Source organism: Garra rufa, chromosome 3 (genome assembly GCF_049309525.1).
Source record: "Garra rufa chromosome 3, GarRuf1.0, whole genome shotgun sequence".
NCBI lineage: Eukaryota > Metazoa > Chordata > Actinopteri > Cypriniformes > Cyprinidae > Garra > Garra rufa.
This window is the reverse complement of record NC_133363.1, coordinates 1,053,333-1,076,610: the sequence shown is the minus strand read 5'-3', so window position 1 is coordinate 1,076,610 and position 23,278 is coordinate 1,053,333. Positions and strand designations below refer to the sequence as shown.

Below are 23,278 nucleotides of genomic sequence, written 5' to 3'. Positions count from 1 at the left end.
ATTTGAAATAAGATAACTGCAAAAAGGAAATAACAAAAGCTCATATTCCTGTAATTCCCAACACCCACCTCCAGTTTTGGCTATGATCTGCAAATCAGATGAGAGCGGTCCATCTCCTACAGAGGTGAAGGCCAGGACCTTGATGTAGTAAGTCTTATTGGGCGTCAGGCCCGGAATGGTGAGGAAGTTTGAAGTCCTTACAATCTGTTTCTCCCATTGGTTGACATGCAGGCTGGGATCTGTGGTGTAATAAACCCTGTAGCCCGTAATCTGCCCATTCGCCTCCTCGGGTTCATCCCAGTGGATAATTGCGGTCGTGGCACTTAGCATGCGCCCTCGGACTTGCCGAGGGGCGGTACTCGGCGCCTGCTCTGCCGTTTTGGCCTCGATGGATTCGCTGGGAGGCCCGCGTCCAATGTTATTCACTGCAACTACTCTGAACTGGTAGTCAGAGTAAGGGCTTAGCCCGCCCACGCTGTATCGAGTGGTGGCGACTCCATCAATCTCTTTAAAAGAGTCCTCAGAGTTTTTGGGCTTGTGCTGGATGATGTAATAAGAAACAGGTTCGGGATTCCCAGAATCCCATGTGAGCGTAATGCTTGTTGCGGTGCGTTCCGTTACCTGGGGAACACCTGGCGGCTTCGGTAAAGCTAGAGCAACAATAAAGAAGCTCATCAGTGAATTTCAATTATTTGGAAAACGGAAAATGCACTGTAGTTAGTTACTTATGATTACTTGAACAATATTAATGACTGTGGGGGGAATTCACTAACATCGAATGGTGCCAGTTTTAGTGCCTGATGTTGATCCCTGAGGTGCGTTCTATAATTAACCTATTTTAATTACAAAAGGTAGCATTTCAGCACTTTTAGCCCTGGATTGCAAATGGTTAATAAAGATGCAAGTTGTTGCACTGAAATAAAGCACACATGCACGTAACAGTTTAGTGAATTCTCCCCTAACACTTTAAAGGGCATAAACGTTTCTAAATATTTGAAAACTAACAAACAGGCATCCAACGATTCTTCTCCTGGTTTAAAGTCTTTGTTGTGTGTGCTATTGTATTGGTAAGCTAAGCAGTGTTGTATGGCTTTGTCATTAGCATTCACAAACCATGTGCTCTTCCCTCGGGATACTAGCCGAAGGTTAAAGTGTCAGCTTGCTCTGCCAACCCAGGAACAGTAGACATGGGTTATAGCGCTGTTTGCCGCTAATGTAATACAGCAAAAGAGCTCAGAGTCTTGACAGTACCTCCGCGATAAGGAGAAAACCAAGTTACCCCAGAGGAAATGGAGACTCTGCGGTTTGTTCAGAACTTCTCTTAAATATTCCACAGGCTGTAATTTATTGCTTTAATTCAGAGCGCATTAGGTGAGGTTGGCGATAGGACAGATAATGTTTAGTCTTTGCGTGCTGTCTCTTGGGGCATATTATGACTAATGTGATTTTGTTATGTCTGCTGGAGACAAAGGCTTTGTGTGTGTGGATGTGAACAGCTGTAAGTGTGTCGGCCTGTTTGAGCGAACAAGTGTGCCAACAGTAGGAGCTTGTGGATTCATCTGCAGAATGTGATAAGACAGATCAAATAACAGGAGCTCGGTGCCGGTTGGAATGTTAAGTATCGAGTCGTCTGGTGGATTCTCACCTTTGACCGTAATCTGTGCGACCGCCTCTATAACGCCCAGCGTTGACATGGCGACGCACGTGTAGTTGGCCGACTGCCGGACGTCAGTAAGTTCCAGCACATTTCGCCCAATGGGCATGTCATCCTCAGGGGTCAAATCCTCCGACCCCAGCATCCATTTGACGTAGGGCATCGGTGACCCGACAGCCACACAGGTGATGTTGACGCTGCCGCCGGGCATGATTTCATTGTCCGTCGGGGGGATGGAGAACCGGGGTGGAACCCGTCTCACTGCAAGAGAGCACAAGGACCGGTAACTTCCCGTACAGACGTAGGCTGAAGGAACATTCGGGAATGTTTAAAAGGTGAGGAAATGACAAAGAATTATCATACAAAGATCTGGTGGATTTCACCGCTACACTGTATCAAATGATTGAAACATAGCAGGATCCACTACTGCACACGTAGAAGACACAAACATTCCGCTTCACTTCTTCTGGACTGGGACACTGAAACAGACGCCATGCACAGGTGACCCACGTGTAACAGAAGGACGGCAGCACACGGGGGAACTGGAGGGCCACAGCATGCAGGAGTTGTGTGCGTTTGTACAACTTCGATGCTGCGTTCACTTCCAGTTGATGTAAGGGAATGTGCCGGATCACATTGCCACATCACACACACGGCGACAAGCCCCGCAGCAGGGCCGCCGCCAACTAACGACAGGTAGAGACCAGCTGTGACTGTCTGCGGCTGCCATTCAAAAAGTGGACACACGCGTCAACGGAAACGGTAGTGAAACCGTGAATAAACGAATGTGACGACAATGGAAGGGTGAATCTAAAACCGAATCGAATGACAGTGAACAGATGCCTTAAATTAATAGATGAACAAAAGATAAACCCTCAGTGCAAATGGGGCATGGGGGGGCATTCCTGAATCTGTCATGCAAACAAGCAAACCGCTCATTCCACAGGGAGACTTTGGGAATTAGAGAGAAATGGGGAACATGAGGAGAGGAGAGGAAAGGAGACGGGGAAGAGGGGGAGGACTAGTAGAGTCAGATAACAGGAAATCAACAGGGCTATTAAAAGCAGGAGTCTCCAAGACAGAAAGAGAGAGAGAGAGAGAAAGAGAGAGGGAGAGACAGGGATACTATGTGCCAGCTCCTCTGAAGAGGGTTTACGGGACAGCAGAGGGTGGGAGAAGAGTCAAGAGTCCAAAATAACTGAACCGATGTCAGTGTTACTGCTTACATACTGTCAGTCTTAGACGGCATCGGCTGATGTTAAATGCACACAACAGTGGCAGGAGCTTTCTCAAAGCGACAGGCTCCGCCGGCTTTACGCAGCTTCTGGGAGTCAGTGTGCAGCGGTTTATATCAGTCCTGCTACAATAAGCGCATCTGAGGACAACGAATCATCGGATTTGACAAAGTTTGTGAGGTTCATCATAACAAATCTTGCAAGAGTTTTGCAGACTCTTAGTGGCAGTACACTAGATCAGTGTTTCCCAAACATGTTCCTGGAGGAACACAGACATCTTCAAACTCTTTCTAAAGAGATTCAGTTCTCTTTAGAGATTCCAAGACCTGAAATGGTATCCAAAATGTGTATTGTCGGTGTGCAACCAGTAACGGGTTGGGAAACACTGAACTAGATGTCTTTGATTTTTCCACTAAGGAGGGGTTCCTCTAATTCAGGCCCTGGTCTGCAGAGTTTGATTTTAACCCTAATAAGACACGAGAGAAAGCTAATTAAAGTCTTTAGAGTTACAGGTAGGTGAGTTTAATCAGGGTTGAACTCTGCAGGGTCAAATTTGAGGAACCCCATTTACCTTTTAATATTCGTCAAACGTCTCTTGTTTAGGCGGGTGGCTCTTGGCCAGGATCTTTATTATCACTTGCAATTACAATAACAACAGGATAAACCTAAACCAATGTTTAGTAATGAATTTAAGACTCTTTAAGTCTTTTTGTGAAACCACCAGAAAAGAAAGAAGGAAAGATAAGAATTTCAACGAAGTGTGGCATGCATTCGACCGGAGATGTCGCGCTTCTCTGGAGATGAAATCTCTAATTATCGCGAACAGATTTTCAATCCTATCGCAATTAATTTCCAATTGAAACGCTGTTCCAGGAGACATGATGTTTTCCCTTTCATCTGAATACCGTTCCGTTTGTCGAGTCTTGAGAACAACGCTCTACATGCATCAATTGTCCTTTATTAGCAGCTCGTTAGGTGGAAAGGAAATAAAATATCTGATCTCACAGAGCTACGGAGCATGTCTCATCGCAGTTTGTACTGTGGTGAAGGTCAGCGAATGGGAGTGTTTTTTTATTCTAGGTGTCAGGAAAGCACGTGTCGGTCAAAGTAACGAAGCAGGACCACTGACATGTAGGAGAAGACAGACAACTTCAGCATGACCAATCCACCATGCAAACCCCCCGACAAAGTGCGCACATTTTGACTGACATGCACCACTTTTTGGTCAAGCAGTACAGCGGAGAGCAGGGCATTCGTTCAGACCACAACAAAAGGGAAAATAATAAAAAACTGTCCAAACATAAAACATAAGGAACCAAAAGCAGAATTTAATCATAGACACGCAAGTGCAGCTACAATTATTTTTTTTCGTACTCTTGGGAATTGTGACTAGCGTCTGTATCATTTGTTTTCTGAGTTTGAAGATGGTTAGAAAGAAAAAACACACCAACCTTCTCGCAGCTCTGAGGGATGTAGGGAATTGATGCGGAAACAAAATAAAATGAGGAGAAAAACAAGGGAAAATACAGAGAGAGTAAAACAGGCCACATTCAACCCAGAGAATTGCTGCTAGAGACAGAATGTCTAGGAAAAGAAAAGTGTGCTGCATTTTACAGGCCTTTTATTGCGCTGCCCATTAAACAATATGACACAGGTCCAGTTATGAGCTTCACATGCCATCAGCAGTTACTGTGGTCTGGACCGACTTTGCTCTGGAGTTTTGTTCATACAGTATTTGAGAAACACATTGGCTTTTCATGCAAACCGCATGACTGGGACCTGTGCGTGAATACATCCGCACTCTTTAAAAGAGGCAACATGTTTGTCTGAGCAGCGCTGGACATCAGGCCATCAAGGTTTATAATATGCAACGTGTTTTGGCAGCTCTTTATGACAAATTTGGGTTTAAAGTCAACATGAAGTCATAAGCACTGTTTTCTGACTAATATGGGATATTCGGTGGCATGCAGGGTGGCTGAGGACCTACAGTGAGCAGCTGTTTACCATCCAATCATTTACTCATTGATTGAATAAAGAAAAACAAGGCTTTTTTGGAACATATTGTTTCAATACGAAAAACATCACACTATCAAAGTAAGATAGGTTGCGAATGCAGTTTCATGTTGACTTTAATGTGTCAGATTATACAGATGTATACGGATGTTCCATTATAAGTCAATATCAAAGAACATTTTACAGGGTGGAGTGATTCTTCAGTTAGGGGACCTTCTGACTGCTTGAAAAATGATAATTCATTAAATATTTGTACAAATATGTGACCAATTAGGCAATTACATCTAATAAAATTACTCATTAAATCTTCAAATTAATGACATTTCAAAATGTCACTTCTGATTTCTCGGGTAACTGCATATAAACCCAAATATATGACAGCTGTATTGAGTACTTCTGTTGCAGCTCTCTGCCATAACACTTTAGTTAATCATCCTAGGATACAGAAGACTTTACTTAATTGAAGAATCATCTATATTCATTACATTATAGGTTTTACACTACATCTCTGAATAAAGATTGCATGTTTGTGAGTAAAAATAGATGAAAAATAGAGTGCTGTAGAGAGTAAAGAGGTTAAACTCAATCCATCATTCCTGCTATCTTAAGAGTCAGTCATTTTATACACACAACAAGCATTCAAGTCAATAAACATTAGACAGGCAGAAAATCAAGGCTGCGGCAAAACAACAAAACGGACCCGCTATTTGGCTGGATTTGTGTTTGAGTTTTTACATGTTCTTTTGTTGGCTTTGTTTACCGCCGTGAGCTGTTCCTACCTCTGACATACAGGTTGGCAGGTGCCGAATAGCGCGTGCCGTCGTTGTTGGTCGCGACACACTCGTACTTCCCTTGGTCCGATTCCTCGCTTTGTTCGATTTGCAGCGCTCCTACACAGTGGGAGAGAACACGAGCAGAAAAAGATAATTACAATAATAACACGAGCCATTAAACAACTTTCACTAAATTACACGCTAGGCCTATTTCTCTCTACAAATGGCATTATTTGTACTCTGTTTAGGTCTCCGTAAGGGTGGACGCCACAAAATGGCTTTGGCTAGAGGACTATACTGGCGCTTAACCCTGAGAGGCGACATCTGCAGGCACGCCTCGCATTGGAGAGCTTGGTATAGACTTAACCAGTTTATGCAAGCTAAGCTCCTGGAAGCTGGGGGTAGAAATGTTTCCCCTTAAAATGTCTAATGCAGTGTTTCATTCTCTAGGCCCGATGCATGATGGGAAAGCAATTTCGGCACTAAAGATGGATTTCACGGTGGATCCGCGATGCATATTATGATTTTGTCAGGAACGCAGTAATTTGGAGGTGCTCGTATCTCGCCCTACTGACTATCTCGGCACCGGCCTAGAGAAGAGCGCGGCTAACGCTGCAGTAGACATTCGAGAGGGCACACAGAAAGGAACCAAAAGAAAAGAGACTTTGCAGCGTTAATTATCTTGGACATTTTACAACCACATCAATGGAGAGGAAAACATACAGTACAAGATACATGTTGCAGGGTTTCTAAAGGCACTTAATCGTACGGGTGGTTCAAAATCGTTTTTACTGTTTAGAAAAACAGCTGTGATAATAATCACTAATCATACTGATCGATTATTAATTGAGAGGTCTACAAAAGGAGAAGGGGGAGGGGTAGCCCTGCAATATTATTACACATCTCACAGGACTGTTCATTATGGGAATGAGTGAAAACTGCAATACAGCAGCATATGACTCAAATAAAAAAAGGTTTACAGTATACAAAAGCAGCATAAAAGGGGGGGAGGACAATTAAAAAAAGAAATTTGGCTCATGAAATTTGGCGTTAAGCTCCGTTCGAATTGATCAATCGATAAAATGGCCAAAGACTTCCGGTGGTGGAAGTCGGTAAAACAAAAATGGCAGCATTTTCAGGAAAAAATACGCTGCATTTGTTAAAAAAATGGAAGAAGAAAAAAATCTGTTGGGAGAATTGTCGTTACCAGTACATAAACCTCTAGCACATGCAAATCTTTCCAAAGAACAAGAAACGTGTGTCGGCACAACTTACAACCTTTTGACAACCCTTAGCTGAAAAATAAAATGCAATGGTATTAGAGGTCAAAATTCAAAACGGCTCGCGCCGACAAGAAAGCAACCAATCACTGCCATAGCTTTGCGCTACAAATGACACCCATAAAAATCCACCAATGGGATCAGCAGTGTGGTGTCACATGACCCAGGGAAAAAGGTTTCTTGCAATGCACTGAAGCGCCGCCTCCTGAGGAGCTTGACCAAAAAAAAACAAAAAACAAAAAAACGACACAAAACGGCCACCTCGGTTTGGTCTGCCAGACCCACTGTTAGCTTTTCCCCAACCCTGAAGAATGGAAAAAATAAAAACGTCAAAAAGGAAAACAGCCTTCAACCCAAGAAAAGCAAGAAGGAAAAATAGGTGGTAGAAGGAAAAAAAGCACCGCAGAAACTTTATCAAAAAAGTGGTTGTTTGGGCTTTTTTAGCTTGTTTTGAGAAGGGTACAGGTAGAGGAAAGCAAATGGAGACGAAGAGCGAAAAAAACAAAAAGAAGTAAAGTTTGTAAAGACAGAAAGATGCTTTTTTGGGGGAAAAATCGTGGCAGAGAGGTCTCCGGCGTGTCTCCGACATCTGGGCTCATGTGCGGCTGAACAAGAACAGCTAAGGGGGGAAAAATGTTTGGCTGTTTTGGTTGGACGAAAAAAGGGACACATGATCTGCTATGGCCAAAAGATAAGAAAAATAATACAAAAACAATGAAATAGAAGAGAAAAAAACACGTACAGGATATGCTTCTTTGGGCTGCAGTAAGCATATCGGCTCGGAAGAAATAGAAAAAAACAAAAACAACCAAAAATACAAGAGGCTTTCTCGAACTGAAACCAAAACCAAACCAAGGAACTAAAAAGCGCTGAGGCAAAAATGACGAGAGATGGAACAGAACGGGATGGAGGTGCTGGGGGGTGAGGACGATGGGAAGATGCCGGGGCGTTTGATGGATGCAGACACATGTGGGACAGGAAAAATGAAGTCAGTTGTTCATTCTGTGAACTTGAGTTGAGCACTCTTACCTCTTATTGGCGTACCACCTGGGTGGATTATATGAATGCAAATAAGATTAAGAAAGAAGAGTCGTTAGTACGAGAAGAGAGTCTGGCCGCTTTGGAAGAAGAATCAAATTAGCTTTGCTTTGCTTTCTTACAGACTGTATTAGGCTACAACAGGAAAGAGAGATTCAGAAAAGACAGCCATTGGCTCTAGTGGAGAAAAGCACAGGATTGAGCATTGGTCACTTTAGGAGGTCAAAGAGCAACTGGTACAGTGGATGAAGCACAGGGGGGCCGTTCTGAGAGCGGCAGTGGCCGTGATCTAGCGGGAGGGGGAGCTGAGGGCTGATTGACTGGGAAACAGTGGACAGTCTTTGAGCTGTGAGCTTTAGAGACACAGATGGAGTGACAGTGTCAGTGTCGGTCCTGCCGGGGCCCTGAGAGCGTGTGTGTGCTCTTTACTGCTAGTCAGCTACAGCTACAGTGTGTTCTGCTGGCCTATCGACACCGTTAGTAAAATGCATGCCATGCATTTTAACAGTAGTTTGAGAAACATGGAACATTAGTGGGAGGCATGTGTGCTCAGATCTACAAACTTACCAAAGGACTCTGGAGATTTACAAAACAGAGAGAAGAAAGACAGCATAAAAAATATGATTATATTCCTTACGTTTGCTCTAGTTGACACACTTAAATCTGACACTCTATTGGAGCACAAAAATCAAGAGAGAAATCAGACAACGGCAGAGAAAACAGGACAAGGGCAGAGCAGAGAACTCTGGGAAGACATATCGTACCACCGAGGGCTGGAAAACACAACTCGACCGCCTATAGGTTTACACGTTGCAAAACGGAACGGGGCTTTCAAGCTACTCAACAACGATTCAAAGAATCGCCAACGTGTTCAGCCCTGAATTTAGTCACTTGGAATCGCAAACACAAAACAGGGGTCTCACACACACACAGGGACGCTCGTTTTTTGTTTTTAAATCAAAGGTTCACTCATTTGTGTGCTGCATCATGACATGAAAGCAACAAACAAAACAACTCTGATGATTCTTTCGAGAGCTCTGAATGAAGCCAGATCTTACTAATTGCGCATTGGAGGAAGGAAAATAAGGACATGGAGAACGACAGTTATTTATTATGCATGGTTCGGCTGCTTTTTGCGACTAAGTGTTAAAATGGAAACAAAACAAAGCCCAATTTAAGCTGGCCAAAAATGCAGTCATAGCAGTGAATCATGGGTAATAAATTAAACAGACAGGAACACAAGACACATCACACACAGAGGGGACGTAGACGACGTAGATGCCGTTTCCTACAGAAAACCAAAGAAAAGGCTCCATGAGAAAGAACAGAAAGTCAAACGGAAAGAAGGACAATAGAGGCTCTTGTCGCTGCTTTTCTTCTAGCATTACCGAGCCGAGCGCTCGCCGGGAAATTACCTGATCGGAGCTGTTTGATGCGCCCGTTGTTGTTACTCGTGTTCACTGGCAGGAAGTCTTTGAACCAGGAAATGTCCGGGTCTGGGTTACCGCTAGCAGCACAGAGCATGGTGGCGGTACGGGTGCGCTCCACCACCTTGAGCTGAGGGCCCATATCTATGGTGGGGAAACCTGGGGGCAGCTGATCCTCTGAAACACAGGAACACCAGCACAGTTACACACACAAGCTGCTGTGGGAACATGGAGAAACTCATCAGAACAGCAAGCATTCAAATAACATCAACAATAAACGGACAGAATCGACTCATTTAACTGTAGACGTCAATGCTCGATTACTTCTTGATGGAGGAAGCTGATGGTAAAACCTTTTTCCCATCTAGCTACTACATACAGCTATTTTTTATTTTTGGTTGACCTCATTTTTTTTCAATAAACATCCACATTAAAGAGACAAAATGTAGTCAGTAAATCATTACGGAATGGGTCACAAATGTTTATTCTAAATTAAGCAGTTCTGGTTTGTAGTTATATATAAAATTACCCTGATAGCATACGTACTTCTTGGAGACGTATTTTTGACGTCTGCATTTACATCTGCAAGACGTAGTTTGCTCATCTGCAATACATCTATTGGACATTTCTTATCAGATGTCAAATAGAGGTCTATTAAGGCATTTCCACACTGAGCGCGAAAAATGCAAAACGAATATCGTACGCAATGACGCGCTGGAATAAAACAGCGAATGTTTTTTTAACAACCACATGACAAATCTTTTCAGTTTCGCAAAGCCAAAACACGGCCGTCCAATAAGATTTGAGCATTACATCACGTGCCTGGAGCAGCTGCTGTTGCACAAAAGGACAAGAGTGGTGGCACTGGTTCCAAAACCAGTGTAAACAAACACAGAAGAAAAGTATTCCTAGAGAGAAGATTATGCACATGGTTATCATCATCTTAACAGATGGTTATTCTCACCTGTTCCACATGCACGAGTGTTGTATGAGTCAGAGCACGTTCATTTTCTAGATCTTCCGTATTCTAAAAAAAATTATTGAAACATTTACCTTTTCATATCTGAGGAAAAATGCATTGTTGGTCGACGCCACCTAGCGTGCAGGCGTAAATTATCAGAAGGCGAACATTCGGTTTGCGCTCAGGTCTTTAAATGTCTTTAAGATGTTTATGATTTAGAATGCATGTAAAACTGACATCTTTCAGACGTCTGCCAGACGTTTGTACACAGCAGATGCTTTCCATATCAAGAGATCTTTAACAGACATCTTGCAGACGTACATGTGCTTTCTGGGTATGTTTCTTTTGAATTATCTTTACAACAACAACTTGTGGGGAAAAAAGTGATTGCGTTTTAAACTATATACTTTTAGAGCAACAGTCATTTGTAAAAAATGATTAAGTGCCATTCTCCTCATTCCTAAAACATCAAAAGAAAATGTAAAAATGTAAAAGTATTAAATTACTCTCAGCAGACCATGAATAAAGGCTCATTCAGAACTAGACATACAGACGACTTTTGGAGCTCAAGTTTGACCAACACTTTCTGAAGGTTAACCACCTTGTGTGTGTGTGTGTGTGTGTGTGTGTGAACCTACAGCAAACACAAGCAATCTAAAACAAACAAGAAGTCAACAAGCCTCTGGGGAACATTACCAACACACACGCACACAAACACACTGTGATTACCACTGAACTACACAAACATCTCCAGGGATTCTCTTTCTATGAACCTCAGCTCAGGTATACAACAACACGAAAATCCATTTCACCTCTCTTTCACGTTTACAGCTATTTTTGTATATCTTGTATACAATTTGATGACATGTGCAATGAAATACTGTAGATTTACCTCACAATAGAACAAATGAGCCTCTATGATAGCGACTGTATCACTACAGTTCCAGTTGACGGATCCTGGGACATTGTCTCTTGTTTCCAGAAAACAGTGAAGGGTTTGAATGAATGTGTGATAGACAACAGAATAATATCCCTGTCTAAATAGTGACTAAAGAGTGATTATGACACTTCAGCGCCTCAGAGGGAGGCATCTGCTGTAATGGTGGATTTCCTGCAGCTCATAAAGAGCTCGAAACGCTCCTCATTGTCTCGGAAATCATTCTTTCAGAGTGCTGCGATTCAGCGAAGATTTGAAGATGTCCTTAATTTATGCCAACCAAGGGCCAAGGTCTGCATTTCAGAATTCATACATCTCGGGTTTAATTCATAATTTAACACCTCAGTAAATGGAAATGATTTCAAGTACAAGAGGGCGCTAAATTGTAATGAAAATAATGTCACGATGCAAAAAAAAAAAAAACATTTTGAGTGGGAAATATGACTTGGGCATGTCCTTGTGAGGTTTCATGATTCATCCATTTGAAATAAAACACAAAAGCAGCTGCACAGCTGATCTGTGATGTCCAGAATCGCCTGATGTTATTCATTTAAAACACTCTTCCAGTACTCATCCCTTGGGCATTAGCACAAATTTTCATATCTTTGTGCAAACATTCTACTCTAAATCCTCTTGTGACCTTCACAGGCTGTGAGCTACATAACACAATCTAATTTTAGCTCTTCTGTGGTGTGTAGGCATCGTCTGTTAGGAGGTACTTGGCAGCTAAAGTTACGTGTTGGTCTGTTTTCCTAAACATGCAGGTATAAAATTACGACAAAAGCTACAGAAAGCTGCTGAGGGATCATTTTGGTGTCTAACCAATACTTGCTTCCGATCCCAACATGGTGTCATACTAGCTGATAGCTGCTTAATCACAATGATTCTCAACTCTTAATACAGTTTAGGAAATTACCTCACTTCTGTACTTCTGTTCATTACGTATGCCACCCATTTAACCTCCATGCACAACACCTACTTATTATGTGAGCGTTTAAAGGTTTCCAGGAAGTGTGGGATCGGCTAAGCACTGGTGTACCACAGGGTTCGGTACTAGGCCCGCTACTCTACTCAATGTACGCTACAACAAATATAAAGGCTTTTGCTATAATTGCTACACACAGCCTATCTCGGACTGCCTTTCAGACATTTCTGGGTTACTTTTGAAATTCGCTCTTTCAGCACTGCTCATAGCTATGGCTGCTGTATGATGAATAGCTTGTGTTTTCCTAATTCATAAAATAAATGAATTAGTGGTGGGCCGTTATCGGCGTTAACGTGCTGCGTTAACGTGAGACTCATATCGCGCGATAAAAAAAATATCGCCGTTAATCTATTCTCAAAGTTGGGTTGGGAGCTGGGTCTAAACTACGCAAGATATGATGACTTTCACCTTGATATTTTAGCGCGGATGACGTATATCTAGTTGAATTGCAATGTAGGGGGCGAGAACAAGTCTTCAACTTCTGTGAAATGACCACATCAAATGAGACGCGCAGACATGGATGCAGTTATGAAGCCGCTTCAGGGCAGGTGCGTGCGTTGCTAGACCCTTTTTACTTGGGCACGTGCCCCAGTGAAAATCTGCTGTGCCCCAGTAAAATCTCAAGTTTGAGTTATAATTTACTTTGATAATCCCGAAATAAAGACATTAAACTATATGCAACAACTGAATTGACGCTTCTAAAAGCAACGCAGTTTATTGGAAGATGCACGCATCATCACATAATCCATACCCGCGCGCCTGTGTATTTTACTGGAACGCGCACGTCGTACAGCCTTTTGCGCAGAAGTACTTGGTTACACAAGTTTGTATAGTTAATTGTGTTGTAAATGCAATTGTCAAGCAGTTTGTAATGCATTTTGGAAACAGGAGATGAGCGCCTGGTCTAATGTGCCACCTGGCTTGAGAAACCCGTTCTCGAAGACTTAATTTTAGTCATTATTTGGGTAGCACACATATTCTGAATGCCTTCAGCATAATTCAAATTAGCCATTTTAATCTAGATTAATCTAGATTAATTTCAAGATTTAATCTAGATTAATCTAGATTAAAAAAATTAATCTATGCCCACCACTAAAATGAATGCACTAAATGATTTAACGTGAACGTTAGCTCACTGTTTTCAGATTCATCTCTCCCCCGTGTCCAATGCAGAACGTGTCAATGCAAAAATGACAAGATTCGTGCTCACTCACAATAAACTCTGCTAATTTATTTGCAAGGTTTATGGAAAGGCCAACAAATAACACTTATCCAAATCTCAGCACAACGCTAATTGCGTATTGGCTCTGGGTGTGTGTAAGTCTTTAAAGCAATGCCAAGGTCGACGTGTGAATCAAGCTCTTTAAAACGAGCCAAATTTCACCTGCCATAAAGCCAAGTGCCTGCAGTCAACCTTAGAGGAACAGAGGCAATGCTGCTAATAATTATCGAACGTGACAATCCATGCTGCTTGAAAATCAATGCCTTTCAGGCTATATGTATTGTTGGAAATCAAAATATGCCTGTGAGACTATACATTTTCTCTCCTGAGAGGAATCGATCTTTGGTCTCCGCCGTACAATACAGAACCTCGAATTCTCCTTCCACCAAAGCGGCAAGAACTCGACAGGTTCAGCCAAATACATTCGTCCTTGGTCCTCTCCGGGCATGAGGGAGGTTTTTCCCCGGGACATTTTCTATTCATATTTCTCAAACGAACAGCAAAAGACTTTCTTTAGCTTTGCTGCATAATTAAATATGGATTTCTGGAGTCTGGCATTGTTTTAGCAGCACTTTTTCCTTGAATGCACTACACTTTGGTGTCCCTTTCTTTTAAAGCATTGCAGGCACAAATCCAATGTTGTTTTCTGATGTGAAACACATTCGATTTGTTAGATTATCTATGACCTAATACAAAATTAATGTAGCATGAAAAGTAGCTAGTTTTAAACATCAAATGTCTTTGAATGCCTTTCAAATGCTCGACTACGACAATTAAAATTAGCATTGTCATCCTTTTCAGACTGGACTGAAATTTCATTCAATGGGGTTTTGCAATGAAGGAAACTCATTTAGTAACTTGTTTGGGGCAGTTTTGTACTTACAGCCGTCCCAAACATCCACATTTGGACATGAGATTTTCTGTTCACTACTGCAAATAGACTTGAACTGTTAATCGACACTGTTGATGAAAATTCTAGCACATTTTCATCCTGACATGGCATCTCAACAGAAACCAAAAGCATTTGGTGTACTTTTTTAAACAAGTCAGTAATTGTGCGGTTTTCACCCGGAAACACATGCACACACACACACACACACACACACACAATTAATTAGCATTACATTTATAAATCACCTCACGAATTAAACGGTACTTCACTCTGCCAGTTCTCTGATTAACTGCTGAAAAACGCCACAGCAGCGGCAGAGATGCGTCCTCAAGCTAACGGCGAGCAAATAACCGCCGTTAATTGTTATTTAATTTGTGCTCTCCACATGATTGTAAGCTTTTCGAGGAGAAAGGTTATTGACGAAAACATTTCAAAGCATAAATTAATTGAGCTGTGTTTGCCATATGCTATGTTAGCACTTCTGCTGGCGGCCACGGAGAGGTTTTTTCTGCTGGAGGACGAATAAATCACAGCCAGGAGAGCGAAGGGGAAAAACAGCAGCATAGGTCGATTCAGAAGGTGAGGGCAAGAGGAAATCCGGAGTTACGAAGGCAGAATGCAACGATACGAGAGAGGGAATTAAAACATTAAATTAAAAGTTATAAGCGCATGAGATCATTTCTCTCACAATCGCATTTACCGTCTTTAACATCAAGGGCAAAACGGATCCCAAGCGCTCACCTGAACTCTCATTATACACTAGAGTACAGTATATCTCTCCTCCTCACATCACCTGACGCAGAATAATGGCGCAGTCGCCCCGTGAAGAGAGTCGCCAGCCGCCGCGGGGCGAAAGAAAACCCCCCGGTGACCATTTACACACATTAATGACGCTCAGGTCATCGAGCAACCGATGGATGTCCTGCCTAATACGCCGCTGACGGGGGAATGGCGCCATGTGACTTCAGAAAGAGTTAGACTGCACTTCATCTCGTGCATTCATACATATTTAACTCTTCAAAATGAATGCCTCCGGTGGGACGTCGTGCTAATGCATTTTTAATTGTCTTAAGCGTCCAAGTGTGTTATCTTAGCATTATTTACATGCTATTACAGTATTTATTTTAGTTCAATCTTATTGCGTTGTTATGCACCAAGGCAACTTTGTCAAATTTCATTTAAGTAATAATATTTATATTTTATTTCAATTTTTATCTTCATTTTGATTTTATTCATATATTTTCAGTGTTCGTTTTAATTTGTAGGTTACCTGATGTTTTAGTCATCTTTAGGGGGGCTAATCCTCAAAAGACTTTCCCCCAGTTTCACAGACAAGGCCTTAAGCCTAGTCCTAGACTAAATTGTAAGTCTTAGCTGTTTCAACTGAAAGAAACTTGAACTGACTGATCTTAAAATATATCAGTGCCTTTGTTTTGTCTCAAGATGCACACTAGTAATGCTTTTTTATAAGCATGTTTATAAAAATGACTTAAATGTCCTAATTGCACTATTGGCCTAATCCTGGTTTAGTCAAGCCCTGTCTGAGACCCACCCCCACCCCCATGTTTATTTTTACAAAACAAATAAAATAAAATAAAAAACTAATTTTAGGTTGACATACTACAATTGTAAATAAAAAAAATCCCCCAGTTTCACAGACAAGGCTTGAGCCTATTCCTAGAGCTGTTTCAACTGAAAGAAACTTGCACTGACTGATCTTAAAATATATCAAAAATGACTTAAATGTCCTAATTGCACTATTGGCCTAATCCTGGCTTAGTCTAAGCCCTGTCTGTGAAAGTGAGGAGATTTAAGTCATTTTCATAAACAATGCCTAGAAACAAAACATTACTAGTGTGCATCTTGAGACAAAACAAAGGCACTGATATATTTGAAGATCAGTCAGTGCGAGTTTCTTTCAGTTGAAACAACTCAGACTTACAATTGAGTCTAGGGCTAGGCTTACAGTAAGCCTTGTCTGCGAAATTGTGGGAAAGTCTTTTTTATTTCAGTTGTAACAATTGCAGTATTTCAACATAAAATTAGCTTTATTTTATTTTTTATTTGTTTACATTGTTATGCCTATTTCAATAAACCAAAAACAATAAGCACTTTCTAGGCATACTGTACATTTCCATGGCATTGCTGTAGCCGTCCTCAAATGGCAGCGTCTCTCTCTTGTTAGCCTCAAACGGTCCCTAACGCGGCGGTCTAATCGCAGCAGACTACAGAGGAGGACGCACTAATTAAATACAGCTAATTGAGTCTCTGCGGACCGGGCTAACGCTCCGACGTGATTAGTTAGTGTTTACCCGCTGAAGTTAGCAGGGTTTGTTTAACTGACAATGAGCGAAGCCAGAGGAGGCCGATTCGCTGCAGCTGGAAATTAAAAGGCCGCGTGGCGTAATTGATTCTTTCGCTTATCTGTGAGAAACGCTGCGAGCGAGATACCGAGCATTCTTTCTGCGGGCCGCGGCGCTATTCACGGAGCTCAAAAACACACAGAGCTGCGGCCAGTTAATGGCTTTGGCTTGGGAATCGATCAGCGTCACAGAGCGACTGATGCACGTATTAGATGCAGCTTTGCCTCGCTCTCATTCCTTCAGTGTCGTCGGCAGATGTTTTTGCCTGGATGAGGTTATTCGCTGTGGAAAATCCCCTCGGGCCATAATAAGATATATTTGTTGGACGTTTTGAGCGAGCGCAATCTCCTTAGAGCCGCTGTCACAGGTCAGCTGGTGTAAAGACGCATTGTGCTGCGGTCATCCCTCCCGCCGCAAAAGCGCAGATTACCAGCAGAGACAAATAGCAGGAAACCCTTCAAGTATGACTGCCATCCCAGCCGTATTTTCCGCTTCCTTTGGCGCTTTTGTGCCGAGCGGCGGGCCAAAGCGGGTTAGGGTGGGCTTGTGTTTGCTTCACTTCGCTCTAGATAAGTTTGTGCTGGGTTTTTTTCCAGCCACAAAAGGGCAGAGGAGCGTTTTCTCTGCTGGACTGTGACGGCAGTCAATGTTGCTGGATTCGTCCTGGATTGCGGCGCTCCGGCTGAACCCCAGAGACGCCGTATTGATCCGGGATTTGAGACACAGAAGGTCCGTCACGAGGAAACTCTACCACCGTTCTTCTGTTTCTGATGTGTCTGTGTGTGTGTAATTAGTCCTCCGTGTTAATTAATACACTGAGTGTTTTGTGCTCTGGAACAGTGAGTCACAACCCTAACAAAAGGGCCAGATTGAACACAGCGCTGGGAATCAAAAACCACTTCATTTTCAGGAACAGATGAACAATACTTGTTTATATTAGGCAATAATACACTAAAAATACTTTTTCAGGATGTCTATCTGTACCTCAGTACACATATGGGCCACAAAACCAGTCATAAGGGCAATTAAAAAAAAAAAAAAAAAGCTGAATAAATAAGCTTTCCATTATGTATGGTTTGTTAGGATAGAATCAAAGATCTAATCAAAAAATCGAAAAAATCAAATGCTGAGAATATCGCCTTTAAAGTTGTTCAAATTAAGTTCTTAGCAATGCATATTACTAATCAAAAGTTAAGTTTTGATATATTTACATTAGGAAATGTATGATATATATTCATGAAACAAGACCTTTACTTAATATCCTACTGATTTTGACATAAAAGAAAAATCTATAATTTGGATCGATAACATACCCGTGCTACTTAAGAAATAATTTCAAGTTGAAGTTATTGAAATTACCCAATAACAATCAGCTGAAGTTTTTTTTTAAGTACAAAAAATTACAAAAGCACATCAAATGACAAAAACACTAACATTAAAAAGTAAAAGCTCATTCAATATATTTATAAATAACATAATAGTACACAATTATACTTAGGTTAATTATATGTTTAATAACTAATGTCTAATCTATTGTTTTCCAATGGAAATATCTAAACTTTCTAAAAATCTATACATTTACTTGAGATGATTCAAGTACATCTTTGAATTACTTTTACTTGAGTAAAAGTAAGAAAGTACTAGATTTCTAATGTAATTATATATAAAATTATATTTTATATGCAACACAGTGCAGTAAAAAGTACAATATTATGCTTCAGAATGTTGTGAAGTAAAGTTTTCTAAAGAAAAACACTGATAAAATACAGACACTTGAAAAGTACTTTTAAAATAAAAACTAAATAAGAAATCTACTAATCTGGTGAGAAAAATACATTTGTTTTACCCCATTTACAGACTTTTTAAGCATCAACTCTGATGATTGATACATTTTCCAAAAAACAAAAACAAAAAAAAAAAAAAAAAAACCTCAATGTCTTAATACTGTAAATGTATTTTGATTTAAGAATGTTTGGATATTTTCACAGGAAAACAAGACAAAAATACAGAGCATGAAAATTTTGTTTTGCAAGATGAAATATTCTGATCTTCTTCGAAGCTGCTAAACAAACCAGGCCGATGATTATACAGTGCACATTATAGAGAAACATTTGATCAAGTATTCAACACAGCGAGAGAAGAGAAGAGACGAGACGTCTGATAGCTGTCAGAAATAAAGCTCTTAAAACTCAAGTCAGTAGATTGCGTGTGCGTTTGCATTTCCACCCCCTCTCCGGCTCTCGGCTCTCATTTACGCCCCCTGATGTATTTGCTTGTTTTCTTTGGCATGGTTCAGCGTGGCCTGTTAATTACGCTTTTGTTCCGTCTCGAACAGAATCACTCCAGCGAATGTAAGAGCTCTCCATTAACGCTTCCTCTGACGCCGGCGCGTTCGGCTCCTCTCCGTTTGCTGTTATTTTCCTCTTCTTCATGTGACACTTGTTCTGTGATAATAAAGGTTATCTTTTACATTTGGCCGCGTGGTAAATGACAGGCGGCTAATCCGGCCACCGGCGCGTTTATCAGCGCGTTCCAGCTGCCGTATAATCTTGCGAGCGCTTTCACCGAGATGGAGGCAAAAAGCTGCAGTGTTTCCATCAATCATGTCTCTCGGAAGTCAGAAATTTGACCTGTTCAGGAATGCCGACCTCCGGCGATGAGAACGACGCTCGCAGATGTTCACCTGCATCTCTGTCTGGACACGGAGAACGTCGCTGCATTTGGACTTTACAGGATCTCGACGTGAAAAAAGATGTCAGATTCATGCCTAAAGCTCTCATTTCATATCTGACTTTGCCACAGTAAGGCCATATTAAGAGGGTAGTTCACTCAGAAACGAAAATTGCCATCCTTTCCTCTCACTCATGTCTTTCCAAACCCATAACCAATATATATATATATAGGAAAGTCTTCTGAAAAGACATGGTCTCTTTATGAAAAACATATACTTTAGGCTTTTATTCACATATAAACGTTGCTCATATTTGATGACATTCTGTTGCAAAGGTGAACAAAAGCCTTATGGGTTCGTAAAGACTGAGGTACCTCAGGGTTCGGTGTTTGGCCCTCTCCTCTTCTCAATTTACACAGTAATATAAGTACATTTATTTAAAGTATATTATTTATGTAATCAGTAGGGTACAATAGGGCTAAATGTGGTTTTGATATTATTTTCCTCTGAACCATTAGATGGCAAAACATTCGGCGTAGCACTTTTCAAAACATTTGCTTTTCAAGATGCTCATGTGTATTTAGCTGATTTTTAACTCGATCGCAGGCAGCAACACAAAGTTGGTTCTGTGCTAATTTGATCTGATATTTGATATATTTAAGTAGCAAATCAGAATGGCTAAAAGTATTGAATATATTTTGAAACAAATGTGTACTTAATGATTTTGAGTTTTAAGATAATTTAAGCAATATTTTTTCAATAGCGAAATAATATGTACAATTACGGTATTTGGGGTAAAAAACGCCTCTACTGTTGGGGCAAAAGGCACAATAATATAAATGAGAATTACTAGATGGCTGACTTTTTTGTATTTGTTGACATGACATGGTTAGATCTCTTGGGTTTCCATCTTAGAGATAATCACCATGTTTAGAATGAAATAATCATATTTAAAAACATAATATTATATAATCATATCATATAATGAAATATAATTTGTTGTTGCTTTTTATGGGATCTTGCTTCTGTATTAATATATATATATATATATATATATATATATATATATATATATATAATTTTTTTTTTTTTTTTTTTTTTTACATATTTTACCAAAAGTATATTTATTGAACAAATAATAATTATTTTATTTAGCAAAATAAGCAGAAAATAGTACAAATTTTGCTAAAGTGATTGTTTTGATCAAGTGTTAACTGATTAAAATCAGTAAAAACACTTGATTTAAAAAAATATATTATTTTACCTGAAATATTTGTCTCAATACTGTGTGTCTTTTACCCCATACATTTATAAGATTATTAAACAAAATAAATGTTCAATTCAAAAGTTTGCAAAATCATACTTCATTTATGTACAAATATTTTCACCTCATTTTAAAAATAATGCTTATAAAATGTTTTCTGGGAATGAATGTACACTCTTAAAGATAAAGGTGCTTTAAAGGGTTCTTCAAGCGATGCCATAGAAGAACCAGTTTTGTTTCCACAAAGAACCATTCAGTTAACGATTCTTTAAAGAACCATCTCTATCTTAGCTTTTCATAATCTAAAGAACCTTCTTTCGCACAAAGAAACTTTTATGAAACAGAAAGGTTCTTCAGATGTTAAAGGTTCTTTATGGAACCATTTAGACAAAAGAGGTTCTTCTATGGCATCGTGAAGCACCTTTATTTTTAAGAGAGTATGCTTGCATGTATGTATTATTTATGTATATACTCTGGACACCAACAGCAGTAGATATGGGAAGCATTTTCTCCAACTATTAAAAAAAAAAAAAAAAACATTTGACCATTTTTCCAGAACAGACATGAGAGTAGTTATGAACCACGATGGTAAACCATTCATCCATGCAATTCTCTGCACTGTAGTTATGATATGAAACATAAACGTCAACGTGTTTTTATCATCGAGCTCGTTCCTACAGCGTTAGTCCTCCACAGATGCTCTTGGCACAGTAGATGTGTCTGCGGAAGTGCTCCTCATGGACTCTCTGATTGTCTGGAAGCCCTTGAGTGTAAACGCTTATTGATCGCCTGGACCGCTGAACTGATAAAGTCTATCGATCGCTCGCTCATCAGCTCTGAATGACGGCAGAGAGACCCAAGCGCAGCAAACCATCATCAAAAGTAGCATCATTAAACCTATAAAGATGCTGTATCATATTTGATACACAAAAAGGCCTCTAAATAACCAACACTTTGCTGTTAAAACCGTTACGCACACATGGCTTCTGTCGTTCTGTTTTTAATATTGAGCTTGTGCTTCACATCTTTTTGTCAATTCTTGACTGATTTTTATCAAGTAAACCTTTAAATTACTGAGGTAATATTTCCAGTTGAACACTTACTGGACTAAAGCAGCTTGGCTTGATTCTTGATTCTCCATGAATCATTTTTTATTCTCAAACCTGATCATCAGGATTTGTTTCCATAAGTTTTACTTTCACTATTACTCAGTGGAGAAATGATCTTCCCAAGCCTCCAAAACATCTCACATCTTTTGAGGAACGTTTATTTGTTCATCTGTCAATCATCATTGGATTGCATTGCATTATATCTTTGGGTCATTTCAATCTCATCATACTAAGACATATTATTGGAGATACAGAGTGACCACTACACTCTATATAAATACAAATAAAGGTGCTTCACGAGGCCATAGAAGAAACGTTTTTGTGTAAATGGTTCCATAAAGAACCTTTAACAAAAGGTTCACTGTGGCTTAAGAAGGTTCTTCAGATTATGAAAGGTAAGAAAGAGATGGTTCTTTAAAGAACCTTTGACTGAATGGTTCTTTGTGGAACCAAAAATGGTTCTTCTATAGCATCGCTTGAAGAACCTTTTGAAGCACCTTTATTTTTAAGAGTGTAGGGATGTAACAATGTCATCAATAACGTGGTATTATCATAGCAAAACGGTATTGACATTATCGTGGTCACATAACGATAAGAAACAATTTCTTCTGGGCAAAAAGTGATCTTTAAAGTTATGTTTTGGGTCGTAATGCTTTGACACAGTATCTATCAAACGGACTAAAACCAAAAGCACAACGGTTTAATCCCTCTATTTAAGCCACTACACGTTTTGAAGTGAAGTGTACAGTACATTTAGTTTAGGCATTCAGCTCATGATCCGGTGTTTTCTGTGCCTCAGAACAGCTCTGTTCATAGTGAATGATTGCAGTGAACTTGTTAATTGTATGTTGTATGTACTGTGACTTTTTTTTTAGCTTCAAAGTAAAAGCTCAACTGCAGTTTCTGTTAAAATATTAAAAGTGCAGTAAAAATTTGTAATTTCTCAGCTGTAGTGTGCGGCTAAAAATAATACACCAATGAAATATTAATTTTCATTTATTTTGCAGTGCAATTGTTTTACAATATATGGCTATTACTGTCATTGTTATTAATAGTATATTCTAATTTGGCTTCCTAAAACACCAGTGCGAATGCAATTTGGGACAGTATATCAAATAAAAAGAGGGTTGAGTCCCTCTTAAAGTTCTAGTAGAAGTCAATTTTTCTGACTTAAGTTTTCTTAGTTAAGAACATTGCAGCTCTTAATTTTGAACTCTCAAAGTGCACTACATAGAATAATTTCACTTAAAAATGTAAAAAAAATTCCAATTCTTCATTTGTCTTTTTTTTTTTTTTTAAATATCGCAATAAATCTGTATTGTAGACTTCATACCGCGGTATTACTGTATAGTGAGATTTTGATATCATTACATCTCTAGTGATCCACTGATGTTTAGATCATTTTATGTCAGTATCTGCTGTACTGTTATAAAGATTTCATCATATAAATATCA

General features: G+C 40.1%; 1 protein-coding gene across 1 annotated transcript in view; it reads right to left on the bottom strand.

Moving 5' to 3' along the window:
* Window positions 1-23,278, bottom strand: part of LOC141332501 (receptor-type tyrosine-protein phosphatase delta-like) — a 412,589-nt gene that overhangs the window by 49,037 nt on the left and 340,274 nt on the right. The window contains 6 exon segments of the mRNA XM_073837637.1: window positions 69-650; window positions 1,646-1,915; window positions 5,682-5,792; window positions 7,985-8,002; window positions 8,561-8,569; window positions 9,409-9,597. Of these exon segments, the coding sequence (XP_073693738.1) occupies window positions 69-650; window positions 1,646-1,915; window positions 5,682-5,792; window positions 7,985-8,002; window positions 8,561-8,569; window positions 9,409-9,597 (1,179 nt within the window).